Genomic DNA, 19,925 nt, shown 5'->3' with positions numbered 1-19,925 from the left:
GGTTATTTCACAGAGCTTAAAAGAAGCAGATAGAAGACCTGTATTTACAGAAGTTGTCTATAGTACCTTCTTAAGTAAGTCTCTTTTAATTTTCTAAATTAGTGGTGCTTTCACATTTGAACATGTAAACAAATAACTATAATTAAGCTTTTAAACTGGACTATTTTTATGAAAAATAAATATTATATATAAAATGAAGCCCTTAGGTTATATCTTATATTAAAATGAGTTGAATTCTTAGAATATCCCAGACAGTAGTTAAGTACATCACTTTGGGATTTTATAATGGATAGGAAGGACCCATTAAAAATTAAGTTGGATCCATTTTTCAATCAAAATATGACTCTGTGTATCATACTTAGACCTTACTACTCCCCTCTTATGGTTTCCAGTGATGCTGAGAAGAAAGCTAAAATTTGCAACCATAGTTTGCGCCATCCTAGAGGATCCAAATAAGATCCTCATATTTGGACCAAATAAGGTCCATATAAAGATGTGATAGTAGCAATGCAGTAAAAGTAGAACTCAACAACAAAAGACAAAAAACATGCAAACAGCTGGAAACTAAATAACTCATTACTTAATGAAGAGTGGATCATCGATGCAATAAAAGAGGAAATTAAAAAGTTCCTGGAAGTCAATGAAAATGAAAACACAACCTACCAGAACCTATGGGACACAGCTAAGGCAGTCTTGAGAGGAAAGTTTATAGCCATGAGTGCATATATTAAAAAGATTGAAAGATCCCAAATCAATGACCTAATGATACATCTCAAACTCCTAGAAAAACAAGAACAAGCAAATCCCAAAACAAATAGAAGGAGAGAAATAATAAAAATAAGAGCTGAAATCAATGAAATAGAAACCAAAAAAACCATACAAAGAATTAATGAAACAAAAAGTTGGTTCTTTGAAAAAATAAACAAGATCGATAGACCCCTGGCAAACCTGACTAAAATGAGGAGAGAAAAAACCCAAATTAGTAGAATTAGGAATGCAAAAGGGGAGATAACAACAAACACCATGGAAGTCCAGGAAATCATCAGAGACTACTTTGAGAACCTATATTCAAATAAATTTGAAAATCTAAAAGAAATGGACAGATTTCTAGATACATATGATCATCCAAAACTGAACCAAGAGGAAATTAATCACCTGAATAGACCTATAACACAAAATGAAATTGAAGCAGCAATCAAGAGTCTCCCCAAAGAGAAAAGTCCAGGACCTGATGGATTCTCTGCTGAATTCTATCAGACCTTTAAAGAAGAACTGATACCAACCCTCCTTAAACTGTTCCATGAAATAGAAAGGGAAGGAAGACTGCCAAACACATTTTATGAAGCCAGTATTACACTTATCCCAAAACCAGGCAAAGACACCTCCAAAAAGGAGAACTATAGACCAATCTCCTTAATGAACATTGATGCAAAAATCCTCAACAAAATAATGGTAAACCGAATTCAGCAACACATCAAAAAGATTATTCACCACGACCAAGTAGGCTTCATCCCAGGAATGCAGGGGTGGTTCAACATACGAAAATCAATAAACGTAATAAACCACATTAACAGAAGCAAAGACAAAAACCACTTGATCATCTCAATAGATGCAGAAAAAGCCTTTGATAAGATCCAACATCATTTCATGATAAAAGCTCTAAGAAAACTAGGAATAGAAGGAAAGTACCTCAACATTATAAAAGCTATATATGACAAACCTACAGCCAGCATTATACTTAACGGAGAAAAATTAAAACCATTCCCTCTAAAATCAGGAACCAGACAAGGATGCCCACCATCTCCACTCCTATTCAACATAGTACTGGAATTCCTAGCCAGAGCAATTAGGCAAGAAGAAGGAATAAAAGGAATACAAATAGGTAAAGAAACTGTCAAAATATCCCTATTTGCAGACGACATGATCCTATACCTTAAAGACCCAAAAAACTCTACTCAGAAGCTTCTAGACATCATCAATAGCTATAGCAAGGTAGCAGGATATAAAATCAACATAGAAAAATCATTAGCATTTCTATACACTAATAATGAACAAACTGAAAAAGAATATATGAAAACAATTCCATTTACAACAGCCTCAAAAAAAATCAAATACCTAGGTGTAAACCTAACAAAAGATGTGAAAGACCTCTACAAGGAAAACTATACACTTCTGAAGAAAGAGATTGAGGAAGACTATAGAAAGTGGAGAGATCTCCCGTGCTCATGGATTGGTAGAATCAACATAGTAAAAATATCGATACTCCCCAAAGTAATCTACATGTTTAATGCAATTCCCATCAAAATTCCAATGACATTCATTAAAGAGATTGAAAAATCTACTGTTAAATTTATATGGAAACACAAGAGGCACGAATAGCCAAGGCAATACTCAGTCAAAAGAACAATGCAGGAGGTATCACAATACCTGACTTCAAACTATATTACAAAGCAATAACAATAAAAACAGTATGGTACTGGCACAAAAACAGACATGAAGACCAGTGGAACAGAATAGAGGATCCAGATATGAAGCCACACAACTATAAGCAACTTATCTTTGACAAAGGAGCTAAAAATATACGATGGAGAAATAGCAGCCTCTTCAACAAAAACTGGTGGGAAAACTGGTTAGCAGTCTGCAAAAAACTGAAACTAGATCCATGTATATCACCCTATACCAAGATTAACTCAAAATGGATCAAGGATCTTAATATCAGACCCCAAACTCTTAAGTTGATACAAGAAAGAGTAGGAAATACTCTGGAGTTAGTAGGTATAGGTAAGAACTTTCTCAATGAAACCCCAGCAGCACAGCAACTAAGAGATAGCATAGATAAATGGGACCTCATAAAACTAAAAAGCTTCTGTTCATCAAAAGAAATGGTCTCTAAACTGAAGAGAACACCCACAGAGTGGGAGAAAATATTTGCCAACTATACATCAAAGGACTGATAACCAGAATATACAGGGAACTTAAAAAACTAAATTCTCCCAAAACTAATGAACCAATAAAGAAATGGGCATGTGAACTAAACAGAACTTTCTCAAAAGAAGAAATTCAAATGGCCAGAAAACACATGAAAAAATGCTCACCATATCTAGCAATAAAGGAAATGCAAATTAAAACCACACTAAGATTCCACCTCACCCCTGTTAGAATAGCCATCATCAGCAATACCACCAACAACAGGTGTTGGCGAGGATGCGGGGAAAAAGGAACCCTCTTACACTGTTGGTGGGAATGTAGACTAGTACAACCACTCTGGAAACAAATTTGGAGGCTACTTAAAAAGCTGGACATCGATCTACCATTTGATCCAGCAATACCACTCTTGGGGATATACCCAAAAGACTGTTACTCCAGAGGCACCTGCACATCCATGTTTATTGCGGCACTATTCACAATAGCCAAGTTATGGAAACAGCCAAGATGCCCCAGCACTGACGAATGGATTAAGAAAATGTGGTATCTATACACAATGGAATTTTATGCAGCCATGAAGAAGAACGAAATGTTATCATTCGCTGGTAAATGGATGGAATTGGAGAACATCATTCTGAGTGAGGTTAGCCTGGCTCAAAAAACCAAAAATCGTATGTTCTCCCTCATATGTGGACATTAGATCAAGGGCAAACACAACAAGGGGACTGGACTTTGAGCACATGATAAAAGTGAGAGCACACAAGGGAGGGATGAGGATAGGTAAGACACCTAAAAAGCTAGCTAGCATTTGTTGCCCTTAACGCAGAGAAACTAAAGCAGATACCTTAAAGCAACTGAGGCCAATAGGAAAAGGGTACCAGGTACTAGAGAAAAGGTTAGATCAAAAAGAATTAACCTAGAAGGTAACACCCACGCACAGGAAATCAATGTGAGTCAATGCCCTGTATAGCTATCCTTATCTCAACCAGCAAAAACCCTTGTTCCTTCCTATTATTGCTTATACTTTCTCTACAACAAAATAAGAAATAAGGGCAAAATAGTTTCTGCTGGGTATTGGGGGGGGGAGAGGGAGGGGGCGGAGTGGGTGGTAAGGGAGGGGGTGGGGGCAGTGGGGAGAAATGAACCAATCCTTGTATACACAAATGAATAATAAAAGAAAAATGAAAAAAAAAAAAAAAAAAAAAGACTAGACCTGGTGCCAGGCCCTTGAAAAAAAAAAAAAAAAAAAAAGATGTGATAGTAGTTTGAATAGAGTTCCCAAACTTATTATGTGTCAGAATCACCTGGAAGATTTACTGAACAGATTATTGACACCCCAGAGCTACAGGTCTAGGATGAGACTTGAGAATCTGCATTCCTAATGAGTTCCCAGGTGATACTGATGCTATCTAGCCTAACAGTAAATATTCTTGTTTTTCTCTGCCTTCGTATTTCAGCGATCCACAAATTCCGTGGTACTAAAAAAGTGTCAATATTCCCCTTTTCACTGCACAGATTCTGGATAAACCAGCAAAAAACAATCAGGAAGTTCCTTGAGAAGAGAGTCCAACTCTGTTATTCTGTGTCCATTACAGTGCCTTGCCTATATCAGCTGCTCAAAAATGTTTGATGAATAAGTGAACTCTTGCCTTTATCTCCTACAGCAAATGCACAGACTGAAACATATGGACTATGTTTCATTAATCTTAGTGGCTTTCAGGATATAGCCTCAGAGCTCCATACAAAGTACGGTCTCAAAAAAATAAGTATGTGTTGAATCAATCTGTATCCAGAGTATTCCCTTTATTAGAACTGCTTCAAGGTCGATGAGGCCATTGCAAGTCAGTAGCTATAAAAATGGCCTTGGTAACATGGGATCTTAGTTTCCTTTCAAAAGAATTTAATTATAAATAACAGATATACCCAAAATGCTTCAGGTTAAGTTATGAAAGTCGTCTAGACCTTGGGTAATCTTACTAAAAATTAATGGTTTCAAATGGTTTCAAATTGAAGAGAATCTCCCTAATTTCCAAAGCAAACTTAAGATGCAGCATTTTGAACCTAAGTAAAACCAAAAGAAAACAAATGTAAAAGAAGATCAATAATTAGAGAGTTGCATTTGTAAAGACTTAGTTCCCAGAATGTTACCTGATAAATGGTATCCTTAGGTCATTCATAGAATGAAGAGGTGCATAAGCTCCATACTCATCCCACCACTTGTGAGCCAAGGCCAGGAAGGTTTTTACCTCCTTGCTGTCGACTGTGGTTTGTGAAGTACTATATAATTTTTTCCAAGGAGACCTAAGAGGGGAAAACAAAGAGTCAGGCAAATAATGTTTTATTAAAAAAGTATAATATGGGATAAATTGTATAGAAAGGTATTCTAATTTATTAGATTCTAAATATATTTATTGTTCAATTTCTATGGTTTAATACTAAGTTTTCTCATAATCACACACACACAAATATATATTCACATATATATATATTCTTAGAGAAACAAAATTAATTTGCTTTTGAAGTAAGTTACAACTAAAAACAGAATTTTATAAAACTTGGCCTTCTGGGTCACATCTAAAATTAGTAATAGTAGCTTCCATTTATTGAGCACTTACTAAATACCAGAACTCTGCACATGTCATCTCACTCAATTCTTCAGACAGCTCGAAATGTGGGTGCAGGTAAGAAAAGAAAGGCTCAGAGAAATTAAGTAGGTGGTGGAGCCAGAAGTTGAATACAGGTGCCTCTACCTTCTTCACTCCATTTCTACTGCTATCATCCTACTCCAAGTTCCCATCATCTCTTTCCTGACTATTGTCCTAGCTGCTAACTAAGCTGGTGGTTCCCTACCTCATCGCTTCCTAATCTCTTCTCCATGATGCATTCTAGGGTAGTTATTCCCAAATACAAATCTGATCATGCTATTTTCTCACAAAAAATGCTTCCATGGCTTCCTAGTAGCATTAGGCAAAAGACTAAAATCCTTAGCATGGCTATAAAGTTCAGAATTATTTAGTCACTACTTTCCTTCCTCTTCAAACTCACCTTCTCTTACTCTCTTCATCCTCCTCACTCTTAGCCACCATGGGCCTTCTTTCAGTTCTTCAAACTGGCCATGCTTACTTTCTTCAGGTGCTTCGCATATATCCCCTGTGCCTGGAACATACTTCTCACATCTCCACTTTCCTTCCTCAAACACCTAATTAATTCTTTCTCATTTTCATGTCTTACTTTAAATGGAATTTTATTTATGAAGTCTTCCTTTATCCTCAAAACTGAGACAGAGTCCCCTATTTTAACTTGCTACATTACTTTGTACTTCTTCATGGGATTATATAATTATTTGGTCATGTCTGTCTCACACTAGACCATAAGCACTGTGAAGACAATAAGCATCTTGCATATAATTTTATTTCTAGTGACCAGTACAGTTCCTGGAACAAATCAGGAGACATTTATCAAATAAGTAGTATGAAGGAAGTGGCCCAGAAAAGCATACAATTGCCAATTTTTATTTATTTATTACAAATAAGAATAAACAGAGACAAAACCAAAATTATATAGACACCACGCTGAGTTCTAAGTCAGAGTACAGTAAGGAAAAATACTCTAAAGGTCTGCTTAGGTAAAAAATGGTAAGGTTGTCAAGTTAGAGAAGGTAACGACATTTAAATGTTCACTGTTTATCTTAGCTACATATGGAGAATACATTCTACACTACTTTTTTTTCATTTAAGATTCAAATGTCACTTTTCTTTAATATTATCTTAGGACTATTAGATTCCTTTTTCATACTTGAAGCAAACTCAGTAATATAGGACTAATTTATAATTGATAATATTAGGTAATTTGCTCAGTTGACTAAGATGCTCAGTTAACTAAGAATGATTTTACACACATCCAATTTCAAAGATGCAGAAGCAAGCATTTAGAAAACAGCTGGTCTTAATTAATGCTATGCAATATTTTTCACAAGGTTAGAAAATGGTTTATAAAATATAAACATAGAAAGACATTATAGTAAATTCTTGGTATGGATGGGTATATGGTTCCAAGGAAACCACCACTGAGGAAAACAGTAAGTGTTCAGGATGCATAGACTTTAGTACTGTATTGTGGATGCTTGATCCACTTTTCCCATGTTGCCACTCAACTTCGGCCAAAGATATGCCACCTTTTAACAACTCTCAAATTTTCGTTTTATCACTTAAATTAAGCATATTAAGTGACTTTCTTTTTTTCTGGCTTGGAAAGATTACCATAACTTTTACTTTGCTTTGGGGGTACCACTTACTTTTTGGGAGGCATATTTTCCCAAAATTAAGGTCAGGGAAACACTCAGCAGATCACACAATGGTTTTATATACAAATGACAATAATTCCAGATTGACTGAAAACTTCTTCATGGTCAACTGAGCTGCATAATGCAGACATTTATGATTTTGGAGCAACAAAAATATGATAAGGAAAATAAGTATACATTATAGGTAGTAAGAATGAATCAAAGCCTACCTTATTTACAGATTTTATTACATTCAGTTTTGACCAATCACAGTAAAATAAATCAATAATCAAAAGAAATTTCAAAAGTAAAAATGTGGTTTGACTAAGCTACTTTTTATTTATTTAAATATTTTATTTTTCGGTGGTACTGGGTTTGAACTCAGGGTCTCACACTTGAGCCACTCTGCCAGCTCTTTTCTGAATTGGGTTTTTTTGAGATAGGGTCTCACGAACTATTTGCTGTGACTTACTTCAAATTGTGATCCTCCTGATCTCTGCCTTCTGAGTAGCTAGGATTATAGGCAAGAGTCACTGGTGCCCAGTCTTACTGAAATGTTTCACTAATTTATTTTCTAGTAGTTTTTAAATTTGGAAAATTTCAAGTCCACCAAAAGTTGATAGAGTAATACAGTATAATATCCAAATTCAGAGACAGATTTTATTTTTAGAAGACTATATTACTTGAAGTACTTTCACTTCCCTATAATACCCTTATTTAAATAAAGGTTTGACCTTAGACCAACCACATGAATTATTACATGCCAACAGTTTATTAAATACAATCAATACTGACTACTATAGTACATAATTACATAAATATTCACAAGAGTAATAAAAACTCACCTGTAACTTTTTATTCTAGTCAAACAGGGAAAGATCATCCTATAGGATTCGAACCACATGGCTCTATATTCACTGAAAAGCCTTGGTTTAATTTGTAGAGTCCAACTGAGCTGATTCTCTGAGTAAACTGAAAAAAAAATTAAATAACTAGAGAAAAACACCACATAGTGAGAATTCCTGGTATGCATATAATTGAATAACTTCTATTTTATGGCACTCTCAGGTTTTATTGCAATTGACAAACAAAGGAATTTCTTCTTTTCTTTTTTGAAGTACTGAGTTGTGAACTTGGCTTCACTTGCTAGGTAGGTACTCCACCACTTGAGCTACATGGCCCAGCCCTTTTGGCTCTGGTTATGTTGGAGTTAGGGGGTCTCATGATCCTCCTGTTTTATAGCAGGGATGATAGCCATGTACCACCATGCCAGGCTTTTTTGTCATCAACATGGAGTCTTGCTAACTTTTGCCCATGCTGGTCTGGAACCACAATCCTCCCAATGGACATGTCCAGTTATTTCCTGAGAGGGGTCTCATGAACTATTTGCCCATGCTGGCCTAGAACTGAGATACTCTGATTTCAGCCTCCCAAGTAGCTAGGATTACAGGCACGAGTCACCAGAACTCAGCTACAAAGGAGTTTCTTAACTTGGGATTTTACTTAATAAAGTAAAGCTCTTTATTTTTATTATGTTTGTTGAAACTGGGGTTGAACTCAGGGAAAAGCTCTTGCAAAGCAGGCAGTCTTCCACTTGTATCTTGTACCAGTTCATTTTTCTCTAGTTATTTTGGAGAGGGGGGCTCAGTGACTATTTGACCAGGTTGACCTGAACCTTCTCCAATCTCATCCTCCCAAGCAGCCAGAATTATAGGCACAAGCCACTGGTGCCCAGCCACAACGGAATGTCTTAAATTTGGATTTCAGATAAAGCTTTCGCTTTTTGCCATCTAATTCTAGACAGACACTTCTGAAATTGTAATTAGCATGTGGGGTGCTGGTGGCTCATGCCATAATCCTACCTACTTGGAAGGCTGAGATTAGGAGGATCAAGGTTCTTCGGTTTGAGGCCAGCCTGGTAAAACAACCCGGGAGACCCTACCTCTATAATAACAAGAGCAAAATGGACTGGAGGTGAGGTTCAAGTGGCAAGCATCTGCTGTGAGCCCCTGCTTTGTAAACTTGAAGCCCTGAGTTTAAGCCCCAGTACCACAAAAAAATTTTTAAAAAAATTCTGCCAATTCCACATTAGCTACATGATACGGATTTTTAGATATGCTCAACACCCTTTATAGGGAGAAAACAGTATATAAAACATATTTTAAATACATACACATCCTAAAATAAATACCCACTGTCTATATGTTCAAACTGCTTTATGAACCAGTTACTATTGTTGCAGAATACTCAGTTGTTCAATAAACATTTAGACAAAGAAGACTTTATAGCATAGAAAAGTATCAGAGACAAAGAGTGACAAATGTAGGGTGAGAGTGTGGCCAAAGTAATAGAGTACCTGCCTAGCAAGCATAAGACCCTGAGTTCAAATCCCTGTGACACCAAAGGCCTTGAGTTCAAACTTCATACTACCAAAAAAAAAAAAAAACCTTGATCAAAACAAAATACAAAAAGCAAAAATTTACAAAACTGAAATCAGCAGAAATAAACAAACCCACAACTATAACAGAGGACTTTAACATCTCTCAGTAATTGATAGAACCACTGGGTAAAGAATCAGCAAAGATCTAGAACTGAACAACACCATCAACTAATAAAATCTAATTGAAAAATAAAAAACACTCCACCCAAACTGGAACAGATTCTTTTAAGCATGCATGGAGCATTCATAAAGATAGGCCATTTGTTTTATGTATCCTGGAACATAAAACAAATCTGCACAATTTTAAAACAGTTAAAATTATACAAAGTAAGTTTTTTACTACAACAGAATCAAATTAAAATAAGTAACAGGAAGAGAAAATGAACGGAGAAAAACACTTGAAAATTAAACAACATATTTCTAAACAATGCATCACCCAAAGACAAAATTTCAGAAACAGTGAGCTAAATGAAAACAAATACATAATATATAAAAATCTGTGGGTATTTTTAAGTAATACTAAAAAAATTTCAAGTGTTAAAATATTGATACTGGAAGAAAAGTTCTCAAATTAACAATCTAAGTTTCTTCCTCAAGAAACTAGGAAAACGGGTATAGCTCTGGGGTAGAAGTGAACGGTAGACTGGTAGAGCTTGGGTTTGATCCCTAAGGAGACCTGTGGGCCATGAATTCAATTCCCAGGATTGGGGTAGGGGAAAGATACATGAGGGGATGGGGATGACACTTTGGAAAGCAGAACAACAACAACAAAAAATCCAAAGCAAGCAAAAAAAAAATACAGATAAAAGTAGAAATCAATGATATTGAAAGCAAAGCAAATAAAACCTAGAGTGGATTCATTGCAAAGATCAATAAAATTGATAAACCTCTAGCAAAGCTGACAAAGAGAAGACCTAAGTTACCAATATCAGAAGTTAAAGAGGACGTATCACTACAGACCTGGCAGACATTAAAAGGATGATGGGGGAATACTATAAACAACTCTACATATAGAAATTGTACAACTCAGACAAAATAGACTAATTGTCTTGAAAACTACAACCATCCCAAACTCACCAAAGATGAAACTGATAGTCTGAATAGTTCATAATAAATAAAGAAAGTGAATTCATAGTTAAAGCCTGCTAAAAATAGATTTCCAGGCTCAGATAGCTTCACTGGTAAATTCTATTGAACATTTAAAGAAGAAATGCCAATCAATTCTATACAATCTTCCATAAAACATGAGTGAGGGACACAGACCACAAGAACAGACACAAAATTCTCAACAAATATTATCAATAGAATTACACACACACACACACACACACACACACACACACACACACACACAAAGAATAGCACAACCAAGTGAGATTTATTCCAGTCATGTAACACTAGTTCAATATTAGAAAATCAATGAATATAATTGATCACATAACAATAAGAGAAAACATACAATCATACTGGTTTGCAGACAAAGCATTTTACAAAAACCCATACTTATTTATGATAAAAAAAACTCTCAGCAAATTAAGAACAAAGGAAAATTATTTTACAAAGTATCTATAAAAATGCTACAGTTCACATAGAAATTAATGATGAAAGAATAATCAGGTACTCCCTAAAGTCAGGAACAAGGTAGGCATGTCCATTCTCACCATTCTTACTAAAATTTAAAAAGTTCCTGCAACTAAAAAGTGAGTTCAGCAAGGCCAAAGATTACAACGTCAATACACAAATGTTCCTATACACTAGTAACAAACAACTGAAAAGCAAAATTCAAAATGCCCTTTCGTACAAAATCATTTCAAAAAGAATGAAGTACTTTCAGTATTATGTAAATCTAACAAAACATGTATAAGACCTGTACAGTAACAACTACAAAGTTGCATGCTCATGAAAGAAATCAGATGGCCCAATAAAGATGATACATATTACGTTTATTGATTGAAGACAACATAGTAGACATCAATTTCCTTCAAACTGATCTACACATTTATCACAATTCCTATTAAAATCTAACAGCTTTAGTTTAGTTTTTTTAAGTACAAAGTGATTCCAAGTATACATGGAAAGGCAAAAGAAATAGAATGGCTAAAACAATATTGAAAACATAAAGTTGCAGGAATCACACTACCATTTTTAAGTCTTATTAGAGAGACAATCAAGACAGTGTCGTATTGGAACAAAAGAATCTAGAAACAGACCAACAAATAGTCACCCAAATAATTTTCGACAATGGTTCAAAAGCAATTCAATAGACAGTCTTTTTCAATAACTGATATTGAAACAACTGAATTTCATAAGCAAAAAAAACCTTCAACCTGTATCATATATCTTTTACAAAAAGGAATTCAAGGCCAGTTACTAGGTGGCTAATGTCTGTAATCCTAGCTCCTCGGGAGGCTGAGATCAGTTGAGGCCAATGTGGAGTCTTGAGACTCCATCTCCAAAATAACCAGAGCAAAATATATTGGAGGTGTGGCTCAAGTGGTAGAGGGCCGCTTTGCAAGCATAAAGCCTTAAGTTCAAACCCCAGAAAAAAAAAGAATTCATAATGATAGATCAATGACCTAAACACAAAATACAAAACTACAGACTTAGAAGAAATCTAGGCCCAGAGTTCTTACACAAGACTGGTAAAATAAAGAAAAGGTAAGTCCCAGACTGGGAGGAAATATGTGCAAAACACGTGTCTGGCCAAGGACTTGTATCTGGAACATGTAAGGAACTTTTTAAACTCAATAATAAAAACCAACACCCTCCCAAAAAAAGGAATCCAATTATAAAAAGGATATGAGAATTAGAAGATAAGTATAAAACATGGTCCGATACTAAGAGCCATTAGGATAATGCAAATGAATGTCACAGTAAGATTCTACCATACACCTATCAAAATGGCTAAAATTAAAAAATCCTGATTTTACCCAGGATGTGAAAGAACTAGATCTTTTTTTTTTTTTTTTTTGCTTAAAGTAATGGAGTTTGTATTAGGGAACTTTTGTTTGCAAGTTGCAAGGCAAGCAAGCACTCTACCACTTGAGTCATGCCCCCAGCCCTTTTTGCTTTAGTTATTTTTTTAAATAGGCTTTTTTTTTTTGCCAGAGTTGGCTGAACTGTAATACTCCCATTGTTTCCTGTGTAGCTGGGATGACAGGTGTGTGCCACTATGCCCTGCTTTTTATTGACTGAGATGGGATCTTGAGAACTATTGGCCCTGGCTGGCCTGGAACTCCAATCCTCTCAACCTCCACCTCCTGAGTAGCTAATATTACAGGAGTGAGCCACCACGCCTGACTTACTTACATCTTATATATTGATAGTGGAAATGTGAAATGGTAAAGCCACTCTAGTGGTTCCCAATAAAATAAAACATACATTTACCATACAATTCAACAACTTCACTCCCTGGTGATTTATCACAGAGAAGTGAAAAACATGTCATGTCCACACAAAACCTGTACATAAATATTTATAGCAGCTTTATTTTTAAGGGCCCAAACTGAAAACAACAAAAATGGACTATAATAAATGAACAGCTAAATAAACCATGGTATTTTCATATCATACTATACTCTGAAATAAAAAGGAATGGACTACTGGTACATGCAAACTTAGATGGGTTTTAAGGGTATTCATACTGAGCAAAACTCTCAATATTAAAAGATACAAAGATATATACTGACAATTCCATACATATACACATAACGCTTTTGAAATGGCACAATTATAGTTATGGAGACTGGGTAAGTGATTGTCAAGGGTTAAGGTTAGGGGTAGGATCTGATTATAAAAGAGTAGCTCCAGGAAATTTGTCATTATGTATCTTGATTGTGGTGGTTGTTATGAAAATCTGTACACAGGATGAATTTCTCTCTCTCTCTCTCTCTCTCTCACACACTCACACACACACACACACACACACACACACACACAATGAACGCATGTAAAGGCAGTGAAATTCAAATAAGGTCTGCAGTTTAGATCATATCATTTTTCCTGGCTTTGATAATATACTATGGTTATGTAAGATGTAATCATTGAGGAAATGGACGAAGAACATATGGATATACTCTGTACTATGTCTGCAACTTCCTATGATTCTTAAATAATTTCAAAATAAAAAGTTTTAAAAAAAAAAATCACAAAGTATAAAAGGGTACCTCCCTTCCTCACTGCAGCTTTCCAATTTCTCTCCTGACAGGCCACTAATGTTACTAGATTTGTTTGTAAGCTTCCAGAAGTATTTTATACATATGCAATAATTTTAATTTATCAATTTCTCTCGTTGTACACAAAGCGTAGCAGAATATACATACTCTTCCGTATCTTGCTCTCGGACACTGACCCCCACCCCACCGCCATCAATATGTCTTGGAGACAGGTTCCTTTTTTAAAAATAAAACTAATAGTGGTGCAGCAATCCATTGTATGGCTATATCACAATTTACTTAAGCAGTCCCTTATTAATGAGCACTTAGGTTATTATTTTGGCTTTTTGCTACTACCAAAATCATGAGATTGAATGACAAAGGGAATTTCTATGTGTTTCAGAGTACCTATAGGTGAAATCCCATGAATTATGTCAAAGAGTGTGTGCATTTATAAATTTGTCATGGCTACCCACAGATGTTGAACCAATTTAAAATCTTATGGGTAGTATATAAGAGGGCCTAGTGCCTGGTCTCCCACACTTACCTATACAATAGGTTAATCAAATGCTCTGATCTTTGCTAATCCAATGGCTGAAAATGGTGTATCAGTATAGTTTTAATTTATCATGGTGAGGCTAACTATCATTCTTAGGTATAACTGTCACCTACATGTTTTGCCTTTTTTTAGCCTAAGCATAGTTTTCTCTTGGGTTCTTTATTGTTTGCTATGTTTTTTTGTTGTTGTTTTGTTTTTGTTTTTGGTGGTACTGTGGTCTGAACTCAGGGCTTCATGCTTGCTAGGCAGGTGTTCAGATACTCTACCCCTTGAGGCACTCCACCAGTCCTTTTTTATGTTGGGCATTTTTGAGATAGGGTCTTGTGAATTATTTACCTGGGCTGGCTTCAAACAGGAGTACAGATATGAACCACCAGCAATCAGATGGGGTTTTTGTTTTGTTTTGTTTTGTTTTTTAACAGGCCATTCAATCTGGCCCAACATTACATGGTAGTGTTTTATATATATAAAGTTCATGCTTCCCGGCTTTTGCTCATGTTACTCCCTCTTCCACCAACTCTATCTAATCTGCCTTTTGCTATCAGCTCCTATATGACTTTAGACAGGTAAATGAGACTTTATTAGGAATTATGTAAAGTGTGATACACAGATATGAATACGTAAGGCACTAGTATGAATCCAAACCTCTGAGATGTTAATAGTACTTGCCCTCCATGACAACCCTTGATCTCCCTGGGACCTCCTCAATTTCTGGAAAGTGAGTTCCTCACTCATGAGCATTGTTAAAGAGTTCTCAAGAGCTTTAAAAACTTTATTACCATAAAGCAACCGAGTTTGTATTAATAAACAGAGTGCTATCAATTCTCTCACTTGAATCCTAGTTATTTAAGAGTTTAAAGGAATGGGGGAAACTTCATTTAATTCATTCAAGTCATTTTTTTCAGCACCTAACCAGCATCATGCTTACAGTAGTGAACAAGACAGGCAACACTTTCATCCTACCAATACTTTTTTTCAGCAATCATTGTCTATTGTCTGGATTCCTCAAAGGCCTCTCTTGGAGCCCAGAACTGACTATTCCCATCCCACTTTCTACAGAGCTGCCAAGGGTTACTTCTTTTAAACAAGTAAGTCTGGTTATACTGCTCCTTCATTAATTTCTATAGTGCTCCATATATGCAGACCACCTCAGGAGGAATACATGGCTTTTCATGAACTTACAACCATCCCAAAGGTCTCTGATCCCATCCCTTACCCTCATTTCCTGTTCTCCATCCACACACTTCACTTTTCAAGGAACACTTTGTAGTTTGTGACAAAACTCCTCCCCGATTCTCTCACTGGTTCTTTGCCCTCTCTAAGTGCTTCTGAAACTGGCCAACTCCTTCAAGACAGTTGTCTAAGTATCTCATTCAAGAAGTTCTCCTGATCCCAAATATGGGTTAAATGTTCTTTGTATGTTCACCTTCCAAAATCTGGAGATGGTTTTACTGGTTCTTTTCTAAATTTGATTATAAAAGACATATGTTTACTTTTTAAAAATCAGAAAAAAAGTATTTAAATGATACCTACTCCATCATAGGCAATCATTGCTAAAACTGGGTATATAACTCCACCTATATCTATGTATCAAACTTACATACTGACTTACAACTTTTGTCCTTAAAACTATACCCTAACCATTTTCCCATGTGGATACAAATGGATTTAAATCGTTTGTATTGGCTGTACTACTTTTTACTGTATGAGGGTAACAACTAACTAACTCTACTAGTAGGCTGTTAGCACCTCCCCCCCTCCTTTTTTCCCCTCATAGCCTCATCTTAGTTTTATCCTGTTTTTTAAAAAGACTTTTTAAGTATTCATTTTTAAATTCTCAGTGCCAATGGCAGTTCCTACCATACAAGAGCTATTGAGTTGCACGTAGGGGATGAAGTTAACTTTCTGATTAATAATGCTGAGAGTTCAACAATCAGGCAGTCATCTAATGACTGCGTCAAATGCAATGAATTATTTTCTTCATCTTATTTGCAAACATGTTGAATATTTGAAGGAAAAAAAAAAAAAAGCAAGATACGGGCACACAGAACCAGAATGATGGTGAGACCAGCCGCGTGTCTCCTGCCCGGAGAGGCTGCAGGCAGAACCGTCAGAGGCCGCACTGACGGCGTGGGCGGCGCGATCCGGCGGGCAGCTCAACTGTAGCGAGGCAAAGGTCACGGGACGATGGCGGCCGCCTGCGGTCGCGCTCTTCTCGGCCAGGACCTCTAGTCCCCACATTTTTCTCAGCCTCTGCAAACAAGGGGACCACACCTACACCACACGCTCAATGCAGAGCCCAGGCGGGGTCCCGAGCCGCAGCTTCTGTGCTGGGAGCCCACCGCCCTTCCCCGCGCCTGCGCAGAACCGCCCGTCCACACCGTGGAAAGGGAGGATGCATGAGTGACCTCCGCACAACTCACCCGCCCACGAAGCTAAGAGACGTCCCGCGGCTTGTGTGCTCCGGAACCCAGAGCCAAGCATTCCTAAAACACGACTCCCGCTGGAGCTCAGTTTCCGGCCTCCCCACATCGCGACAAGAATCCAACTCCTTTTCCGGTCCCTCTTGCAACAGATCCCCAACAGAAAGGTTCCGAGACTCAAATGACTTCTGTGTTTCAATGAATGTGTGGCCCCTTACCATTCAAGCTCAACATCTAACAAACTGTTTATGCAATGAATTTGTAAAATCTTACCAATACTATAAATGACTTTGAATATCCTGTCTATTCCTATATGACCACCTCAAACCACGTACTAGACATCAGCCATGCTACTGTGTGCTGTTATCTTTTATTCCTAGTAGTTGCATTTCATATTTGAGTGTCCCCAAGGACATTTAAATTCTTGTAACGCACTGATCCTAATGCTTAAAATCACGAAAACATGGAAGCACTTCTTCCCTAAGGGTAGAATTGTTTCCCTTTCAAGGCACTTAAATACTATTTAGGGCCAGAAGCCCAAATTTAAAATTTATTTTCTGCAAGTAACATATCCTGGATGCAATATACATTATATAGCAGAAAACTGTTATTACTCAGTCTAGGCAACTTCATTTAGAGCTAGGAACAGTGGTAACATTTTATTTCTAAACGTACAAAAGTCCTTCTTGCATAGGAGTAACAAATTTCCAACACTTAAGGCAAAAAAAAAAATTCTACATTTTCAACAGGTAAGCTCAAATAAGCTAAGGTTCTTTTTAACTAGGGAAATTTACTACTCAGGAGTAGTGTTTCACCTACAGCTCCTGAGCCTAAATCGTTGCAGGCTCGTAGCTATGTTCTCTTTGATCTCCTCTTTAGATGTAGTAAAAGCAGAAAGCTTTGCACAAAAGAAAATTTAGTATGTCTTATACGTCTTGAAGTAACAGATTCGAGGGGGAAAAAACCACTAAGAACTTTATGCATATGCTTTGTGCTTCATTTGAATGTACCATACCGCAGTGGACTTCAGAGCCTTCCCACAAATTTTCAGTTCAACAGAAGCAATCATGGATTTGCCTTAATTCTGGTAGGAAAATTCTTTTGAATCCCCTGAGGGAGTTTGGCCCAGCTATACAACACTATCTCAAAGTACTTTTCTCTAAACATCAGCGGAAAGCTTTTCCAATGACCCTTAAACCTGAACTGTGTTGAAGTAGTTGGATTTACCATAATGCAGTATGTGCCATTGTTGGAGGCATTTCCTAGACTGTTTCTATGATCTCAGTTACAAATGTGTTGGAAACTGGTAACTTTTAACACCTATTTAATACCTTGGAATTTAATTTTACATGCAAAGCCAAGTAAGGACTTATTTTAATTTTTGGCAGTACTGGAGCTTGAACTCAGTGCTTTGTGCTTGTTAGGCAGGTGTTTTACTGCCTGAGACACACTTCCGGCCCTGGTTATTTTGGAGATAGGGTCTCATTTTTTGCCCTGGCCGGCCTGCACCATGATCCTATTTTATGCTTCCCACAGCAGCTAGGATGACAGATGTGTACCACGATGTCCAGCTTTTTTTTTTTTTTTCCCATTGGAGTTTCACATTTCTTTTTGGAGGGCTGGGTGAGAAGCAGATTGGCCTCAAATCACCATCCTCCCGATCTCAGCTTCCCAAGTAGCTAGGACTATAGGCCTGGGCCTCCAGAGCCTGGAAAAAGGATTTTTTTTTGGGGGGGGGGTACTCTACTGCTTGAGCCATACTTCCCAGTCCCAAAGGACTTAAGTTTTACCCCTTTGAAATAATATACTACACCCACTCAGATTAAGTGGCAAATTTTCATATTTACTCAAAAAATTCTACATTAACTGGTTACTGAGGATAATTATATCATAATTTGCACTATCATAACCAGAATGTGCAGATATAACCAAGATATAACTTTTATAGGAAAACTGTGGATACCTGATAAGTTTTATGATACAAATGTAACTTGTGTGTTGCTAATTAAAAAAGCTCGCTTTCTGCTCCAGATTCTAGACTTTACAACCAAATTCTACTTAAAGCTGAAGAACTTAAAGACTAGAAGTGTTCAATGACTTTTGAGATCACCTGATTCCTTTCTTATATAGGTGTAGTTGAGGCCCATAAGAATTCGGTGATTTGCCTAAACCAGTTGCCAGAGCTGGGTTAAATGCAATTACTGTACTACTTCCATTAAACTAGTCTTAGTATAGTTTAGAAATTTCAATAAATTAAAATAGTTTAATTTATACAGGAGAAGAAAAACTTAAATGTAAAAGCATCCATAAGGACCTAAGTCGTATGTAAAAATTTCCAAATAAAAATTAAAAATTCATCCATCATTACACTTCATGTGTTTCTTTGAAGAAGCAAAGTAATTCACACTAAAAAATAGACTATGGTTGGGATTTCACCTATTATGTATTAGGTTTTTCCATTAGAAAAAAATGCCAACAAAATGGCAGACACCATGTGCACTAAATGAAGATTCCACACCAACCTTTATTTATACTTTGGGGCCTGAAACAAATCTTGCAATTACCTCTTCCTAATGACATTTATTCTCTTAAGGTATAGTTTATCCCCACTCCACAAAAACAAGTATGATTAATACACTAGAAATATTTTAAGAGAATCTCTTAAAGACAGTTTCTACTATCCAAACTAGATCAATGACTGTCTCAAAAGTTGAATCTATTAATTTTCTGGTGTCACTTTTGAAAAATTTCATAATCAAATTCTGTATCTAGTTAACCTTTGTGTTTTAGTATATACATCCTAAACCATGGAAGCCCTATTTCATAAAATCTTACCATTTTTCAGATAAAAATCTGAAAAACCCAAATATTTAATTCTAACAGTGATGTATCTATTAGTAATCACAAATGTTGTGGGTACTGGGTTTTTTTTTTGTTTGTTTTCTTTTAAATCTACAGATTTAAACACATTAAGAACCTTGCAAACTATGGCAGAACAAATATAACTTAAATTTTTTTCAGCTCTAGCTCCTATCTTGTCCAAAAATGTTTATATCATAGCCAGATTTTTTCTGTAGAATTTTATTTTGAAAATAATTCACTTGAAGATTGATCTAAAAACATTTCAAGATATGAAAATGTT

At 36.3% G+C, this 19,925-nt stretch overlaps 1 protein-coding gene across 1 annotated transcript in view; it reads right to left on the bottom strand.

The window, feature by feature from the left end:
• Coq3 (coenzyme Q3, methyltransferase) overlaps window positions 1-17,504 on the bottom strand; it is a 28,401-nt gene extending 10,897 nt beyond the window's left edge. The window contains exons 1-3 of the mRNA XM_020177367.2: window positions 16,784-17,504; window positions 8,053-8,179; window positions 5,074-5,226 (exon numbers count right to left, since the gene is read on the bottom strand). Of these exons, the coding sequence (XP_020032956.1) occupies window positions 5,074-5,226; window positions 8,053-8,179; window positions 16,784-16,892 (389 nt within the window). The 5' untranslated portion in view covers window positions 16,893-17,504. The remainder of the gene's footprint in view (window positions 1-5,073; window positions 5,227-8,052; window positions 8,180-16,783) is intronic.
• Window positions 17,505-19,925: the final 2,421 nt, after the last annotated feature.

Source organism: Castor canadensis, chromosome 1, assembly GCF_047511655.1.
Source record: "Castor canadensis chromosome 1, mCasCan1.hap1v2, whole genome shotgun sequence".
Lineage (NCBI taxonomy): Eukaryota > Metazoa > Chordata > Mammalia > Rodentia > Castoridae > Castor > Castor canadensis.
The sequence above is the reverse complement of the archived record's forward strand: the minus strand, read 5'-3'. Positions and strand labels throughout refer to the sequence as shown.